Source organism: Sminthopsis crassicaudata, chromosome 5 (genome assembly GCF_048593235.1).
Source record: "Sminthopsis crassicaudata isolate SCR6 chromosome 5, ASM4859323v1, whole genome shotgun sequence".
In the NCBI taxonomy this organism is placed as follows: domain Eukaryota; kingdom Metazoa; phylum Chordata; class Mammalia; order Dasyuromorphia; family Dasyuridae; genus Sminthopsis; species Sminthopsis crassicaudata.
The window spans coordinates 163,353,700-163,371,837 of NC_133621.1; the positions used below are offsets into that span (position 1 = coordinate 163,353,700).

At 37.2% G+C, this 18,138-nt stretch overlaps 1 protein-coding gene across 9 annotated transcripts in view; it reads right to left on the bottom strand.

Annotated features, from left to right (window-relative positions):
• Positions 1 to 2,598: 2,598 nt before the first annotated feature.
• Positions 2,599 to 18,138, bottom strand: part of PROSER2 (proline and serine rich 2) — a 64,873-nt gene continuing 49,333 nt past the window's right edge. For all 9 annotated transcript variants that reach the window (XM_074268658.1, XM_074268652.1, XM_074268654.1 and 6 more), the window contains 2 exons: positions 7,864 to 8,116; positions 2,599 to 5,730 (listed from right to left, as the gene is read on the bottom strand). In XM_074268658.1, the coding sequence (XP_074124759.1) occupies positions 4,682 to 5,730; positions 7,864 to 8,116 (1,302 nt within the window). In that variant the 3' untranslated portion in view covers positions 2,599 to 4,681. The remainder of the gene's footprint in view (positions 5,731 to 7,863; positions 8,117 to 18,138) is intronic.

Sequence of the window (18,138 nt, forward strand, 5' to 3'; positions counted from 1 at the left end):
ATGCAGCTGAAAAAGGCCCCCAAATCACACTGACACAAGCCACACACAGACACGCAAAGGGAATGAGACACCTACTGCCTCTGCTAAGGTAGTTGTGTCAGGGAGGGTTCCCAATTCTTGGGAGTTGTCAAGTTACTTCTCATTAGCAATGAAAAGTGAGAACTGAATCTGAATCCTGTTAAGACTGGGTTACGGACTCAGGTTTGCTGCCCAAGTTGAATATTGTATGACCCTGACTATGGCATGTGCTGCTAAGGAGAACATGCGGGTGAAGGGGAAGAAAGTGCTGACGGGGAGGTACAAGCTCTGAGTTCAAATCCCAATTCTTCCACTTTTCTCTGTGATCTTTCCAAATCACTTTAGCTCTGGTGCTCATTTGTAAAATGAGGGGTTGGAATAGATAGCCTTTCGAGTCTCCCAACTCTTGATCCGTGATTTTTCTTTTCTTTTTGGTAGTGTAGACAAGTATTTGAGAGTTGAAAGTTTTCTTGAAAGGAAAAGAAAAGCATTGTTCAGTTCTTTCATTTTGACAAACATCTATAATTTTTTCTAGGGATTCTTCTCTTTGAAAAGGAATGGTTAAAAAAAAAAGTAGTCCCCTTGGTTTAAAGCAGCTGTCATAAGTCGGGCAGAAAAAAAAAAAAAAAAAAAAAAGAAAAAAGAGGTATAAGGTAACTGATGGGCTGATAACTCACAGCAAACAGTGGAGAAGAGAAAAAGGTTAGGAAATAGTAGATGCTATTCCAGTGGTATAATTTACAACTGCTGCTCTTGGCAAAATTTCAAAAATACAAGAAGTCGTTTAGGAAAAGAAATGTTTATTAAACTTGCTATGTTATATAAATAACACACATCATCTTTCTACCAGGAAAACATTACCACGAGAATGACAAGGTTCAATAAGGGTGAGTTACACCAAGTTGTGTCTCCTAGGCCTGGCCCATCTCCCACCCCCATCCCCTGCTTTTTCTTGCCAACCATCCCAAAACTGAGAATAGGCACAACACTGAACCCCTTTGTGCCCTCTTGGCAAAGAGCTTCTCCTGTCAGGAATTTATTTTTAAAATCATGGAAAAAAGGCGGAGCTCTCTCTTTAAAAAATGCAAGCCTTTAAGTTCCATCTAACATCACTCAAACACAGCCACGTTCTTCATGGGAGCCACTTTCAATTAGATATCTTAAGCCAAAAACCTTTCTGTCAGGACGTTCCAGAATGAAGGATCCCACACAACCAGTCTACTAAAAAAAAGTCCGTTGATTCAGGAAAGGCTAAACCTGGGTTAAAGCCCGATGCTTTCTTGCTCTCTTCTCGATCGATTCAAGGTAGCTCAGAGGAGAGAAGCAGGCTCTTGAGCAAAAGGTCCCTAATCTTGGAAAGCTTCTTACAGTCTGGTCTAGTCTACGCTTCCTGACTTATTTTACATCATTCCCTTTCAAGTACTCGACAGTCCAGCCAAACTAGCTACTATTAGCTACTCTTCCAACTGACATTTTTTCTAGTCTAGCAAATTTTTCTATTCTAGAATGTTACTGTAACAGCTGTATAAGTATGCTCATCCCCACGAGGCAAATGTAGTTAAAGGGAAAGGAGAAGGAATAAGGATGTGTATGTGTGTTGAACATGATTATTCTGCCATTCATAGTTTGTAAAACTGTATATTCTATCCCTAAAATTTCAGTGCTTAAAAGTCACGGGCTTAGATAGGAGATATTTGTTAGGGACAGTTTCCAAGGTAACATGAAACTGGATCAGGAAAACTGGGTGTTTCAAGGGTGTCCCCTATTCATTGTGTTTTGCTTTCGAATGAAGTCCCAACACCTAATATAAGTAGCAAAATAAAGAGCATTTATGTAGCCTTTTAAAGTTTCCAAAGTGCTTTACAAATTTTTCTTATTTTATCCACATAATATTCCTGGGAACTAGGTGCTAGAATTATCCCCATTTTAGAGAAAAAGAATCTGAGGCTTGTTTGAGGCCAGATTTGAACTCAGTTCTGATTTCTATATACTAAGCCATCTAATTTGAATTAAGGAGATAAGTGATTTTCCCAGGATCATGTAGGCAATAAGTATTGGAGAATGGAGTTGAACCCAAGTCCTCCTGATTCCTAAGGATCCTCTGTCTTCTTCACCACTTAGCTTGCTCTAGTTTGAACTACTTGATTCTTGAACATGGTCAGATCACTAATCATGTCAAGGAAAAAAAAAAAATATATATATATATACATATATATATATACATATATATACACATATATAACTGGAAACCAAAATCTATAACAAAATAAGATTCATGAGAAAGTACAATTTGAACTTGACATATAACATACAGCTTGATTGCTACATCTTGAGACATAAAGAAAAAGCAGGATTTGAAGCTTAGAGAGTAACAGTGGGTGTAATTACAAACCAAAATAAATAAATTAAAAGAAAAAAAGAGGATCTGATAGTACTTGGTTTTAACTTTAATATGCTATATTAATATGTAATAACTTTAATGACTTGGTTTTAACTTTAATAATAAACATGTATTAAGTGCCTACTATTTGCCGGGCACTTTCAAAGGCCTGGTTTAAAAAAAAAAAAATCATCCTCTTGGACTTAAGAAAATCTCCAAGTTTATTTTGCAAAGAAACATCAAAGAGATTGATATAATAAAATAGTAAAACTCATCTCAAACTCAATGAAATTACCGGATGACAAAGATTTAAAACAATCAGAGGCAAAGCAACCTTATTCAGAGGTTGTTACAAATATAGATCATTTAAAAGTTTCAGCAATGTTAGGACCCTTGGATTCAATTGATGGAATGGTTTTCAACTTCTTCCTTTTGAATGATTAAACAGAGTGCATCTATTCTATTAAGAGAAATGTGGCCTTGATGAATCACTCAGACATTAGTTGCCAACCAACAAAGTTAACTTTAAAATAAACTATTAAAAAGGCTGTGAAGTTAAATGCCAAAGTTAACTTTAAAATAAACTATTAAAAAGGCTGTGAAGTTAAATGCTTGTTTTAAATGGTATCCAGATTCTATAACAAATGAGATTAATTCATGGGGGTGGAGTAGGGTGAGGTATTAAATACTCATGGTTTTCAGTACAATCTTTTTATAAAATTTATGAGACAAGTTGAATACTATGGAAAATTTCCTTCACAGCACATTTCAAAGTTTGAATTTAAGCAACATTTACAGGAAAAGAAATAACTGTGCTACGATGATGGCTAAGAGAGAATAATAAAAGGCTGTGCCTGGGTCTTCTAGTCCGGCCCCTCCCAATCTATTTTTGAAGGTTTAAAATTCCATCCTTGAATAGTATTAATAAACTTGTTCTTGGCTACAACTTGGCATACATGACATATGACAGGGAGAAAGAGTCAGTTCCTTTTCCTTACCCTTCTTGTTACATAACTACTTACAATATTTGAAGACTGTTCTGGGAATATATAATCAGCCAATGTCTCCTTTTGTTAAAAAAAAATTCACGTAGGTTCTTTTGATTCTTTGGGGGGGGGGGAGACGAGTTTGTGGAAGGGGGCATTTTAATTGGGGAGAAGTAAAAAAAAAAAATGGCTTGAAGGAAAGATTCACTTTTGTCCTGCAGAAGTATCATAGGAATGGGACATTCCTTATACATTCAAGTAGCCTTTGAGTTTCTTCTGTTATTTAACTCCAACAACAGAAGATGGCTAAAAGTACATCAAGGCTATAGGAAGAAGAGGCTGTATCCTGTAGATGCTGAATGGAGATTCCAAAGTTAGGAAGCAACATATAGATGTATGAGTGTAGGCGTTCCCAGTCTGACCAGACTTTAAACCCACCATCCCTATCAAAGTCCTCACCATTCCCTCTCTACTCTTCAAACTGAAATTACAGTAATATAACTATAAAGCCTTCACTTAAATCTTTAAAAAAAATTCTTATGTAAGCCACATTGCACATTCATTTGCAGAAGTTGGGGAATAAGTACATGTTTTGTGCTAAAAACAAGCTTCTCCTTCCAAAACAGATATACCCGGCACAATAAAGATCAAAAATATGAACAGAAGGCCTTACTTAAAAAAAAAAAAGATGGAAGGAAAAACACAGATGGTATAGTCAGAACTGGTATTTCAAGCCAGGTACTTCAGGACAGAAGATGATTATAAGAGGCCAGGAAGTGAGTGGCTCAAGAATGCCAAATAAAAACAACCCAAAAAAAGGTTATGGCATTTACAATCCACGAAGCAGATGGGTTTGAAAGATCTGTTCTTTGTTCTCTGCCTCCTTCCCCCTCTCCGTTTCTTGGATTTTGCCTGTGTGGAAGAAGGAAGACTGAAAAGTATGGCAGGATGCATATTTTGTACAGGTAGATACCAATGTTCAAACAGAGGATTGTGGGATAGCAATGTCCAAGCTTAATGACAGCTTAATCACCAGTTTCCTCCATCCCCACAAATGGCACAGAAATTGGGAATGGTGTATTGGCTTTTAAGTTTTTATATTTATTACAGACCAAGTATCTCCCTATCATCTTCCGTGAGGTAAATGATCTCTGCGTTACTCCTGACATTTCTTTCCCCTCACCTTGGCTCTCTAAGAGGATGGGGAATATTGTGAGCATTAGAACCATTGTGGTTCTCTACTGGGCTAGCCCATCAGAACCGCCTCCTGTTTTAGCATCCTTCACTGTTTCATCCATCACAAAGTTTCTTTTAGAAGCCCTAGCTTCCTCAGAGCCTCTCGCCGAGCTTCTTCTGTGGACCCCCGGCCTGCAAATTGCACTGTTATGCCTTGGGGTCGGAATCCTACAGCCCTTGGGAGGGAGCCTGACCGTCTCCTGACATCCTGGCCACTATCTGGCTGCCGATGTTCATAGAAACTCTTGGCAGCGTTCTGCCGCGTGATCTTGTTGGTCAGAGTCGAATCTGGGTGGAATGTTATTGTCTTGCCAGTAGAGACAAATGGGCTGGGCTCACTCTTCAGAGCATCATGGATGCTCTGGTAGCCATTGGGTAGAGTTGTGGATTGTTCCGTTTGCACAGCCTTGGAACACTGATCAATGCTCATTTGTCTCCCTTTTCCTGGGCCTGGAGCTTCCCTGACAAAGCTCAACTTGCTCAGGGCGTCACATGCAGCGTGCTCAGGGAGGACATCCCTCTTTTGGTCAGCTGGCTCTTTCTTCTGTAACCGGTCTTCCATTTCCCCTGGGGCAAGGAAGGCTACCCCATTGATGTTGGCTAGAACCTGGGCCTTGCGTTCTTGGACGTTGACCGCCGCTTTGGAGATGGTCTTGTTGAAATCCTTCCCTGCGCTGTTAGTTACACTGATGTTACTTGGGAAGCGATGAACCTTAGGGACAGTCTGGGAAGCCAGGGCATGCCGGTGCCATGGGGAGTGTTCTCCATTCTGAGCAGAAGGTGGAGCAAAGGTCCTAGTCTTCCATCCATTGAACCTCCCTTCCACTGAAGTGGATGTAGGGGATGAGCTCTCATTTCCTGCCCATCTCTCAGAGATTCTCTGAGCAATCACAAGTGGAGTGGGTACAGAGTGAAGGAGTTTTGGGTGCTCTGCTGGGGGAGAAGACGAGAGAGGCTCTTTCTTGGGAGACAAAGGGACTGAGACTGGAAGGGGAGGGGCTGGAGGAAGGGTGTTTTCAGGAATGGTGGAGGCTGGCAATAAAATGCTCTCAACTATTTCCTTTTTGTCTTCCAGGGCAGGCTCCTTTTCTTTCTCAACACTTGCTGACTCTGAAAAATGAGATAAGAGAGAAAACCATCATGTTATTTTCCTAATTGAAAATAAATTCTCTGGTTTCTTTTCATTAAATTTTAAATAGTCTTAAAAGTTATTACTTTTTAAGCATTTTTGAGGCATCTTCTATTACCTGAGTTGTTTTCATTAGAGCATAGCCAGGATCAATACATTATGATAGTAAGAATTTCAAGTCAGAAGATTTGGTTTTGTCAGTCACGTGAAGGCCTCGTTACTCTCTAAGTCTCCTTTCCCAATTGTGTATTTCAATTTTGGATGATACAAATGGGAACTATTACATCATCAAGTGTTAAATCATTCATTAAGTTATTACCATTTAATAGGCTACTCAGAACCTATGTTTGCCTTTTTAATGGGGTTGGGGGAGGAAGTAGACATTAAAAGGTTAAGTGGCTTATTTGAAAGCAACTTCAGTTATATAGTTCAACATAGATTCTAGACGGGGTTACTTTGACTGCTTAACTAAAGATTTCAGTAGCAGGGCAATTCTGTTCGCAATCGAAAGCCAATGCAATCCAACAGTCAGAAATATATTTCCAAGAAGACTCAGATGGTAGTTTCTTACTTGATAATGGGCCCAAGTTACCATCAAAAAACTATTGGATACTCTATTGGTTTTACAGAAACCACCTATTCTCTGTTGCTGAATACAGCACGTTCCCTTCTTGATTACTAGAATAAGGAAGTGAACCATTTGCTTTAAAAAAAAAAAAAAATTGCTTGTCCACATAAACACAACAGCATTTATGTAAAAATATTTCACAAAAAGCCCTTTATGTTTTGATATGCTGTGGCAAATCAAAGTTTGAAAAAATAACCATGAAGTTAAAGCAGTAACTCCTTGGGAGATTTGCTACCATTGTTCTAAAACTCTCTTTAGAATTCTTGAGGTTCTACAACTGGAGGAGACAGGGGATAATGTGAGAGAAAAGAAAGGAACTTCTCACTCTGATGCTTCATCATGGCACAGATTCGCTAAGACTATGGCAGAAGGGCACATGGTCTGGCAGGACCTACCAAGATGGACAAGTCTTGAGTACAACTGTGGGGATAGACATCTGTTGTTCAAGGACCAATCTTGCTAAGAGTAAAGAAGGCCCATTTTTCAACTCTTAAGAGACCATATACTAAGTTGTAGAGGAGTTATGATCTGCGTCTATAAGGGAATGCCAGTAGCAATGAAATTACAGATCCTGGATATTTGAAATATCTTTCTGGTACTCTAAAATGACAATGGTCTCTTCAAGCCAATAAGAAAAAGGTATACATAGTTCCCTGTCTATATACTTCCTCTTGTCCCTTACTACAAAGAAAAATGGCATTATCCATATAGAGAGATATATAGATATCCACACAACCATATATTTCTTAAACCTCCAATTTCTATGAAGAAAAAAGGTATGAAGAGTGACTTTCAAACTCATGACAATCAATCAAGAGAACTTTGAATAAGCTGTCTGAATGAAAATTGGTGAAATCTTATTAGCAGCAGCCAAACAGGGAAAAAAGTACAGAATCCTAGGAGCAGGAGAGCTGAAAGGGACCTCTGATGCTATCTAATAAAAATCCTTCATTTTACTGATGTCAAAAATGAAGCCCAAGGAAGTTACATCATTTGTCCAAGGTCAAGCAGACAGCATTAGGGAGAGCATCCCAACTTTGGATTCCTAGATTTCTTTTCTACTGTTCCTCATGATAAATTTGGAAGGCACTGTTTAGTAGGACTATTTTGGGCCAATTCTTGAGAGAAATTTAGAAACTCTCATGAGAAAGTTATAATTTCAAAAGTCATTTGCACACTTCCTTATTTTGTTTATGGCTTCAGCCCCTTTAAGTACTTTCTTAAAGGTCTCTCTAAATCATAGGGGCAGCAAAAGGTGCTGGTTTGTCTGGACAATCCAATTATTACATACTTGTTCTAGCCATACAAAAACACAAATTTACAAGCCCCAACAAGTTTCTGCACTGATTATACCAGTGAAGTATGTGTAAAGTGTGTGTGTGTGTGTGTGTGTGTGAACAAAACTTTTTGAGTGTGTCTTGAGCAATAGTGAGTCAATGGGAACTGGAAACAGCCTTGTTAGTTTGTATTTCATGCTGCACATCACCTGCTGCTTGGGCCATGTGCCGAAGGCATTTCCCTTCTTGATCCTCAGGTATCGGCTTCACCAAGTCAATGATATCTTCTGGCTCAGAATGACTGGAAGTACTCTCTTCCAGTGACCTTGGAGAATGACAGTGGATACCACTATCATAAAGGGCTTCTTCCTCCAAGTCATCTTCTAGGGAATCAATTGTCTCTTCAAAAAACAGGATGACATCCTTCTCTTCATGGGTAAGGTGCTTCAGGCTTTCATCGTCCTATGTGTTGGGTAGGGAAGGAGAGTGGAAAAGAAAAAAAAGAACAGAACAGTGGTTTTAATGAAGTAGAAATAGTCCCGTAAAAGATTGCTGTCTGAAACTTTTTGTTTGGCAAGAGGAGAGTAATCAATGCTTGTCCTTCCCACACAGCAGAGGTAAGGTTTCTTATTCAGTTTACAGCAGCCACTCTCCAGATGACCTTAACTTGCTTGCCATTTTATTTCCTTGTCACAAATATTCCCATTCAGATAAAACCAACAGAGGCCTATAGGAATAATAATCATGTTCATCTGATTTTTCTGATATTTAACTCAAGCAATTTCTTTCCTATCAGTCTCCATTTTCCTGGTAATTATGATTTTATACTCTTCTGATTTAAGAGATGTCCAAATGTTAATAAACCTTCTTTGACAACACAAACACAATCTGAAATGTTAATCTGACAAAGATGCCACTTACTAAGGAATTCTATAAATAGATCATCATAGATCACCATCAACTCTCACCTTGACAATTAAAATTTTTTCAATGTACAAGCATTTTTTCTTTCTCCCACCTTTTTCCCTACTAAAAAGGAAAAAGCAAAAACAAAACAAAATTTGTATAATAAATAAACATGGTTAAGCAAAACAATTTCCCATATTGCTCAAGTTCAAAACTGTTTCTCATCATGCATATATTTAATTGACTGCTTCTCTGTCTGGAGATCTCACCTTGATTATTGCCAACAGCCCCTATCCCACCTGCCAGGCTCTAATCTCTTCTGTCTCCAATCCACCTCTTATAACAAAATTGGTTACTTTAACCACTCAGAAACTCTGAGAAGTTCCTCACTGCCTATAGAATAGAATGCCAACTCCTAGACCTGGTATTTAAACCTCTAACCATTCTTTCTAGCTTTATTTTATATGCTTTCTGGTCACATAATTCTTCATATACTGTAGGTTTCAGTCAATTAGACTACTAACTGTTCCCTAAGCTTAATATGCCATTCTCCTCTGAGCTTACACATCTCCCTTAAACACACTGTTTCATAAAAATGTGAAGAGTAAAATTATAACCAAAGCCAAATATTATAACATCTAATATTATATCCCACCACTATTCCTGGAATACATTCCATTTCTAGCTTTCAAAATCATGCTTACTTGTTCATAATTCATGTCAGACGCCACCTCCGTAAAGCTTTGCCTTATGTCTTCAGTTAAAAGGAACTTCTCCTCTGTACCCATCACACCCTTCCTTGTATAGTTAGCTATGTGTGGAAAAATATTAAATCCCCTTTGCTCCCCCACTGAGTAGAAAAGCAATTTAATCTTTATACCTTCAGGTTCCAGCATTGAGCCTTGTACATAATAGGTACTTGAAAAATGTTTATTAAATTAGAATTACTTAATGAGAAAATGGTATAACTATTGGTCAGATTCCATAAAGCTCAATTTAACCCACATTGGGGCTAAACTTTAGATTTATAAAACAAAGCTAAAATATGTAGTGGCAAACAACCTGCTAAGTAGAGCAAAATGTTTTAACAAGGAGTCTTGTGCTTGTTCAAGATCAGTAAATTGTAAGCTTCTTACATCATATGAGTCAGTTACGTAGTAAAGCGGATAGAGTACTAGATCTGGAATCAAGAAGACCCGAGTTCAAATGTGAATTCATATACTTATTCGCTATATAATCCTGGACAAGTCAGCAAATCTCTGCCTCAGTTCTTCAACTGTAAAATGTGAATATCTACATGAGTTAATAATTATAAAGAGCTTTGTATAATATCTGATACATAACAGATGCTCTACAAACACACATTTCATTCATTTTCTTTGTCTTTGTTGTCCTTTTATGCCCAGTACCTAGCTTAATGCATTTTACATAGAAGATTCTTAAAACTGAATTGCTTCCCTGAGGCTCCACCTCATATTCATCCTATTGGCAAAGATTACAAAAATGAAAAGTGATCAATGGACTTCTGGAAAACAGGGATACTAAAGCATTGTTGGTGGAGCTGTGAATCAGTCCATTATTCCTGAAAAGCAATTAGGAAATATGCCTCCAAAATTACTAACCATTCATCTAGAAATAGCACTACTAATTTATATCCTAAAGAGATCAAAGAAAAAAGACCTATATGTACAAAAATGTTTGCAGTGGCTCTTTTTTGTAGTAGAAAAAACAAAACCCAGAAAACCCTGTAAATTAAGGAGGTAGCCATCGGGATGGCTAAATATTATGGCATATTGTGCCATAAGAAATAATATCATGGACAATTAGGAAGCAAATTGAGAAGACCCATATGAATTGATGCAGAGAGAACTGGTTCAATTGATGCAAAGAAATGATTAGAAGCAGCAAAATAATTTATACATTATTGAAAAAAAAAAAAAAACCTAGTGTTTACCTAGCATTTAAGGTTTTCAAAGCACTTTACAAATATCATCCAGCCTTTTCTTAATCTTTATTCTCCTTAACCTCTTTCAGTCTTGGGACATTGTTGATTGCTCTCTCCTCCCAGGGACTTGCTTCACTCTTGGTTTTGAGATATCACTCTCTCCTGATTCCTTTTACCTATCTGACCTTTTCCACATCATTTGCTGAATATAACCTTGAAAAAATGTCAGTCCCTCACCACTGCATTGTTGGTGGAACTGTGAATGGATCCAATCATTCTAGAAAAAAGTTTGGAACTATACTCAAAAAGTTGTGAAACTGTGCATACCCTTTGATCCAGCAGTGCTACTACTAGGTTTGTATCCCAAAGAAATACTAAAGAAGGGAAAGGGACCTGTGTGTGACAAAATGTTTGTGGCAGCCCTCTTTGTAGCGCTAGGAACTGGAAACTGAGTGCATGCCCATCAGTTGGAGAATGGCTCAATAAATTGTGGTATATGATTGTTATGGAATATTATTGTTCTGTAAGAAACGATCAGCAGGATGATTTCAGAAAGGCCTGGAGAGACTTATATGAACTGATGCTGAGTGAAATGAGCAGAACCAGGAGATAATTATACACTTCAACAATACTATACGATGATCAATTCTGATGGACGTGGCCATATTCAACAATGAGATGATTCAAACCAGTTCCAGTTGTTCAGTGATGAAGAGAGCCATCTAGACCCAGAGAGAGGACTATGGAAACTGAGTATGGACCAAACATAACATTTTCACTCTTTTTGTTGCTGTTTAATTGCATTTTATTTTGCTTTTTTTTTCTTGTGCAGCACGATAACTTTATATATATATACATACATATATTGGATTTAACATATTTCTACCATTGTTTAAAAAAAAAAAGAATGAAAGAAAAAAATGTCAGTCTCTGATCTGAATGATGTCTCACACAGAGTCCAAGTGGTAGGAAAAAAAAAACGATCCTTTAGACAAATACTTCTGTTTACAGATGATATTGTGCCGATTGCATCAAAGTCCAAAGTATTAGAGGGCCCTCTCAGGGAAATTGAAAATTATTTTTAAAAATTGGCCTAGCAATCTGTACAGGAAAAATGGCATAGATGAAAAATCCTTGTCCAGACAAGGATGCATGGTTGCAAAGCCAGTCTATTAAATTACTACAACAGGATTATATCTAATAAGGAGACCATTGATGACTAAGATGTTCTGTCAAAGTTGAAGAAGAAAAGAATGGGTGAAATTAAGTTTAAAAAAAAAATAACAGTTCTTCTGATGATCTAAAACCATTTTGTGAAGCAAACCTACATCTTTTTAATATAAGGGTTCTTCTGGTGATGCTATGTAGTGGCAAATTTTGGAACATTACTATTACTGAGAACAAAGTTGTGGGTAACCTTAATGGCAATGACAATATAGACGGTAGGATTAAAGAACATAGACATATTTTTGCTATTGACCTATCAGGAAGAAATAGCATAAGATATGTCACCAATTAGAAAAGGAGGCAACCTGGCCATGTAGCAAGAGTGAAGGACATCCAAGGTAATCCCAATAGACTCCGGTTAGGAAGTGCCATCTGCATCCAGAAAAAGATCAATGGAGACTGAATGTAAATCAGCACGTGCCATGTTCACTTCTTGTTTCTGTTTGTGTTTTTTTTTTCTCTCCCATGTTTTTTTCCCTTTTGCTCTGATTTTTCTTTCCCTACATGATTCAGAAAGCAATGTGTATTAAAAAACAAACAAACAAACAAAAAACAGAGAAGGACAGAAGATGGAGAACCTAGTTGCTCTAACAAGATATCTTATCCATACTGTAGATGGAAGTTCTTGAAGGTCAGGCACCCACAAAATACAAAGCTATCTAGAGGATAGCTTCCAGAATGTGGGATAGACTTTATGTGGGGGGATCTGTGGGAGCACACAGGCCAGGATTTTACAGAGACATTGAAGCACTCAGGTATGGATATAGAAAATAGTACCTTTTTCTTTGCAGGTATCCACAAGGATGTCTTTTGAACATGTGTGTGTCTGTGCACACACACATATGCAAATGTAATATTTAATTTCTTTAATTTTTTCAAATTAAAAAAAAATTTCTTAAAGGAACATGTAAAACACATAAAAAAATTTAATCACATGTCCCAGGCAAACTAAAGTGCTAGTAATTTTTTAAAATCTAGAAAACCACTAAGACATATTCATCTTGAATGCTAGTTCTTGGAAGAAAACAAATAATTTTAAATCAGGAAAACATGGGAGAATGGAGAGATGGATGGTAGCTTTTATGGAGCTTCAGACCCTTTCAGCAACTGATACTAATGATATTTTATGTCCAGTTTCTCTTAGGGCTTTCCTGTTTTCTCATGCAGATGGGTCACCAGCCCCTTTCTTAGCCAAGGTTAGGGTCATTGGTTCACAAATGGTACAAATGGTGTTTCCATTCAAGATTTCCTGCTTTTTTCTTCTCAGGCTCACTCAAACTTCTGAGTCATACATCTTCCTTTGTTTTAGTGCCTCTAGCTAGGTCACAGGTAGGAATCAGGCTTGAACCAAGTCTGGCCACTGTTGAGGATCTACTGCCTTTCCACCCTCCCTCTTTCTTCCCTCCTCCATCCCTTCACCTGGTAGTACTCATGGCCAATGGGCTCAGTTTGGAATTTATCCTTTGGCCTCTCTTCCCTCAGTTTCTTCATTTCTAAAATGAGAAGGTTGGACTAAAGGATCCCTAATATTCCTTCCAACTACTAAAAGACAAATGACAAAAATATAACTCTGGCAGTAGCATGTGTAGAATAGAAAAGGAGAAAGAAAGAGAGACAGAGACAGAAGGAGAGACAGAGTGAGCAACCTGGTCTCTGTTCTGAACATGAAAGGGACTTGTATAAACCTGTTTCATCTAAGGAATAGTCACTGAAATCTTTGGTGAACACCTGTGATACCCCATTGCTTTTGCTCTTAAAAGAAGTCTCTTAAGTAATCACCAAACAAGAAAGGACAACTCGGCCTTTAACACAGAGTGGAAAGACAAAGATGGAATAAATAAAAATAGAAAATATAATTACAAAAGTTCTTAGGACAGGATGGAGCTTGAGGGGAAAAAAACAGTCTGTGCCTGTTCTTTCAGAATAGAGCCTGCTTTGCAGGAGATAAATACAAATGACAGAAAATAAGTTCTCTATTTCATTTTAATTGAATTACCTTCCTATAAATAGGGGTTTTTATGTACAAATCTATGCCATCAAACAAAAGAAAATGCTTTAGAGTTTCAAATCACCACATACTCAACTTAGTCAATAAAGTCTTTCCCACATGTCCACACTTGCTCACACCCCTCTCATTCACTTGTTGGAACATCTCCAATCTGTATGGGATTACCTTCTGGTAGAGAGAGAGAGAGAGAGAGAGAGAGAGAGAGAGAGAGAGAGAGAGAGAGAGAGAGAGAGAGAGAGTGTGTGTGTGTGTCTTCTGTGCTAGACAAACTTTTCCTTCAGAAAAGAGGAACATTAAGTGACAGGCTCTCTCTCTTCATTCCCATTCTAAAAGAGAATGAAGTATATGTCTCTGAAATTCTTCCTAATTACTGTGACATAAGAGCAGTCCAGCCATTATCAGCTAAATATACCTGGGCAAAATTGCTAGATTTCATGTAAAGTCCCATAACAGCTCAGAATCACAGAGGAGTTCGCTACTTTAGTTTTAGATCTTATGTCAGTGAAAGATGGAAAGTTGACAGTCTTAGACATTGCTATAGGTTTATGGAAAGAATTTTTTCTTTCTTTCTTTTTTTTTTTTTTTTTTTTTTTTTTTTGCCAAGGCAATTGGGGTAAGTGAATTGCCCAGGATCACACAGCCAAATTTGAACTCAGGTCCTTCTGACTTAAGGGCTGGTGCTTTATCCACTACAACAACAAGCTTCCCCAAAGCTTGATTATTTCGTCATCATTATTATTATCATTATCAATAGGTTTAGACAGACAGGAAGAGACAGCTGTTGTCATTAAAGAAAAAGTTATGAAAAGTACTGCATATATTAAAAAATATATTATTCTGCCACCCAATTATGATTACCTACAAACTATCAAGCTACCATTCTACAATCAGCAATCTGATAAGTATAAACAGAGTTTTACTACATGCTTTCATCCAAAGAAAATACACTTAAACTCAGTTCTATTCCTCGTAACATCTTGAAACAGATGTGATGGTTAAAATATTTCCAAATCTAAGTGTGAATCCATCAGCCACAGTCCTATTGGACAGGGAGTCTGGTTTTTGTTTGTTTGTTTTGGATAGGGGTAAATTTGGTAGCATTAGCTAAGATGCTACCTCTTAGCCAGCTAAGCATTTCTTTGTCTTCATTCTCATTCATTTAGCAATACAAATTGATAAGATAAAAATGATTACAGAAGAGGGGAAGAAAGAAAGGAAAACAATGAAGGTTCCAAGGCTTATTGTTCAGTCATGTCCAGCTCTTAGTGTCCCCATTAGAGGTTTTCTTGACAAAGATACTAGAATGGTTTGCCATTTCCTTTTCCATCTCATTTTACAGATGAGGAAACTGAGGCAAACAGGTTTAAGTGATTTGTCCAGGGTCACACAGTAAGTACCTGAGGCCAGAATGGAACATAGGAAGATAAGTCTTCCTGAATTCAGACCTGGCCCTCTTATCTATTTCACCATCTAGCTGTGCTGCTAAATGTCCTGAAATCAGGTATGTGTACTTTCTTTTGAGACAAGACAGCAAATACTCTAAACTGCTGATTGTGCTAGTCCTTAGTGTCTATGTGAATTTCCAGAGTCTGTAGCAAACATTTTAAGATGTAGAATGCACCAACTATTGGTACTCATTTTAAGAAACTGTGTTCATTTAGGGGAGAACTGGGTGGCACAATGGAGAGATGTTGAGGAAGGGAAGGGGAAGAAAAATATGAGGGATGAGATATAGTAGTATGTGAATTACTTGGAACAAGTCATAATTTTATAATTTTATTATTTCTATATTCATATTGTATATAATACTTATAATTTCATTGTTAAAAATATTTCTTAAACCGAACCATTCTCCAATTGATAAATGGTCAAAGGATATGAACAGACAGTTCTCAGATGATGAAATTGAAACTATTTCCACTCACATGAAAGAGTGTTCCAAATCACTATTGATCAGAGAAATGCAAATTAAAACAACTCTGAGATATCACTACACACCTGTCAGATTGGCTAAGATGACAGGAACAAATAATGATGAATGTTGGAGGGGCTGTGGGAAAACTGGGACACTAATACATTGTTGTTGGAGTTGTGAAAGAATCCAACCATTCTGGAGAGCAATCTGGAACTATGCCCAAAAAGTTATCAAGCTGTGCATACCCTTTGACCCAGCAGCGCTACTACTGGGCTTATATCCCAAAGAAATACTAAAGAGCGGAAAGAGACATATATGTGCCAAAATGTTTGTGGCAGCTCTTTTTGTTGTAGCTAGAAACTGGAAGGTGAATGGATATCCATCAGTTGGAGAATGGTTGGGTAAATTGTGGTATATGAAGGTTATGGAATATTATTGCTCTGTAAGAAATGACCAGCAGGAGGAATACAGAGAGGCCTGGAGAGACTTAAATCAACTGATGCTGAGTGAAATGAGCAGAACCAGAAGATCACTGTACACTTCAACAGCAATACTGTATGAGGATGTATTCTGATGGAAGTGGAAATCTTCAACATAAAGAAGATCCAACTCACTTCCAGTTGATCAATGATGGACAGAGGTAGCTACACCCAGAGAAGGAACACTGGGAAGTGAATGTAAATTGTTAGCACTAATATCTGTCTGACCAGGTTACATGTACCTTCGGAATCTAATGCTTATTGTGCAACAAGAAAATGGTATTTACACACATGTATTGTATCTGGGTTATATTGTAACACATGTAAAATGTATGGGATTGCCTGTCATGGGGGGGGGAGTAGAGGGAGGGGGGGATAATTTGGAAAAATGAATACAAGGGATAATATTATAAAAAATATATAATAAAAAATAATTTTAAAAAAATGTTTCTTAAAAGAACATGCAAAACACATAAATTTAATTACATGTTAAACGCATTGTGCTTTTACTACTTTGACTATGTGAAACTAGATTGAGCTAGTTTCCCCATTGTTAGTTCGAAGTTGAATGTTGGGTTCCATACTATTCACACATATTTCATTACTTTGTTGTTTTTAATTCTGTGGTTAAGTGGACAATATTCCAAGGAAATAAAAAACTTGCAGTTACTAAATACCATTCTTTAATGATAGTAATAGTGAAATAGCTGCTTGTGTGGCAAAATCAAGTGTTTCAAGGATCAATGAAGTTCACAATAAAATATTTGACATACCAAGGAGGAAAGAAAACACAGTCAAAAATGAAAAACAGCTCCCCAAATAGACATTTTTTTTTATACAATATTGCCTAATCTACATGGTTGTTATTGATTATTCTATAGGGCAGTTACTATAGCCTTCTCAAAGCTTGGAAGAACAATAAGACCAGAATGTTTTTTTGTTTTGTTTTAGTTTTAAAACTGCTCAGCACTGCTTTGAAGAAAAAAAATTTGTGAAGGCCAAGATAATACAAAGACTAGAGTATGAATGGAAAACCACTATCAAAAATCTAGATAAAATTGAAGTATATGAGCAGCAGCATCATTATCAGGCTGTAAAGCATCTACCTGAAAAAAAAAAAAAAGTTTGAGGATCATTTACAGTTTGTTTTTTTCCAATGGACCTGGAAGTGTTGTACTAATTGAGGGAATAATGGAGCAAGATGGCAAAGTGAAAATCAGGAAGACATGGATTCAAATCTCACCTTACTAGCTGTATGATCCTGGACAAGTCACATTATCTTTCTGGGTCTCAAGTTTTTTCTTTTTTGGCAAGGTAATTGGGATTAAGTGACTTGCTCAGAGTCTCACAACTAGTAAATGTTGAGTGTCTGAGGTTGGGTTGGAATTCAGGTCCTCTTGATTCCAGGGCCGGCGTCTATCCATTGTAGCACCTAGCTGCCTCCAGCTCTCAGTTTTTTCTATAAAGTGGAAATTTTGAACAAGATATTTTCTAAGGTAATTTTCAGTTCCATAACTATAACTAACTGACAAATACATTCATAGAATGAGAAGCAAAATTCTTCCTGAATAAATTCCCAGAGTCAGAATATTGAAACATTGCCTTATATCATGCCATATGTAATGAAAGGTTAAGAAATTTATTCATGAAGGAGCAGCTAGGTGGTATAGTGGAAAGGGCATCAGCCTTTTAGTCAGGAGGACCTGAGTTCAAATCTAGTCTCAGACACTCAATACTTCCTAGCTGTGTGACCCTGGATAAGTCACATAATCTTAATTGCTTCAGCAAAAAAAAGAAAGAAAGAAAGAAAGAAATTTATCCATGAGATGGAGTGGAGATACTCATTCATCCATTTATTCAATAAATAAATACTTATTAAGCCTACTCTCTTCCAGGCACTATGATAAGAGGATTAAGACATCAGGACAGATGCTTCTGTCCTCAAGGAACTTATAACTAATGAAGTCTTATCATGCTTCAAAAGCCCAGAAATTTTCAAAACTT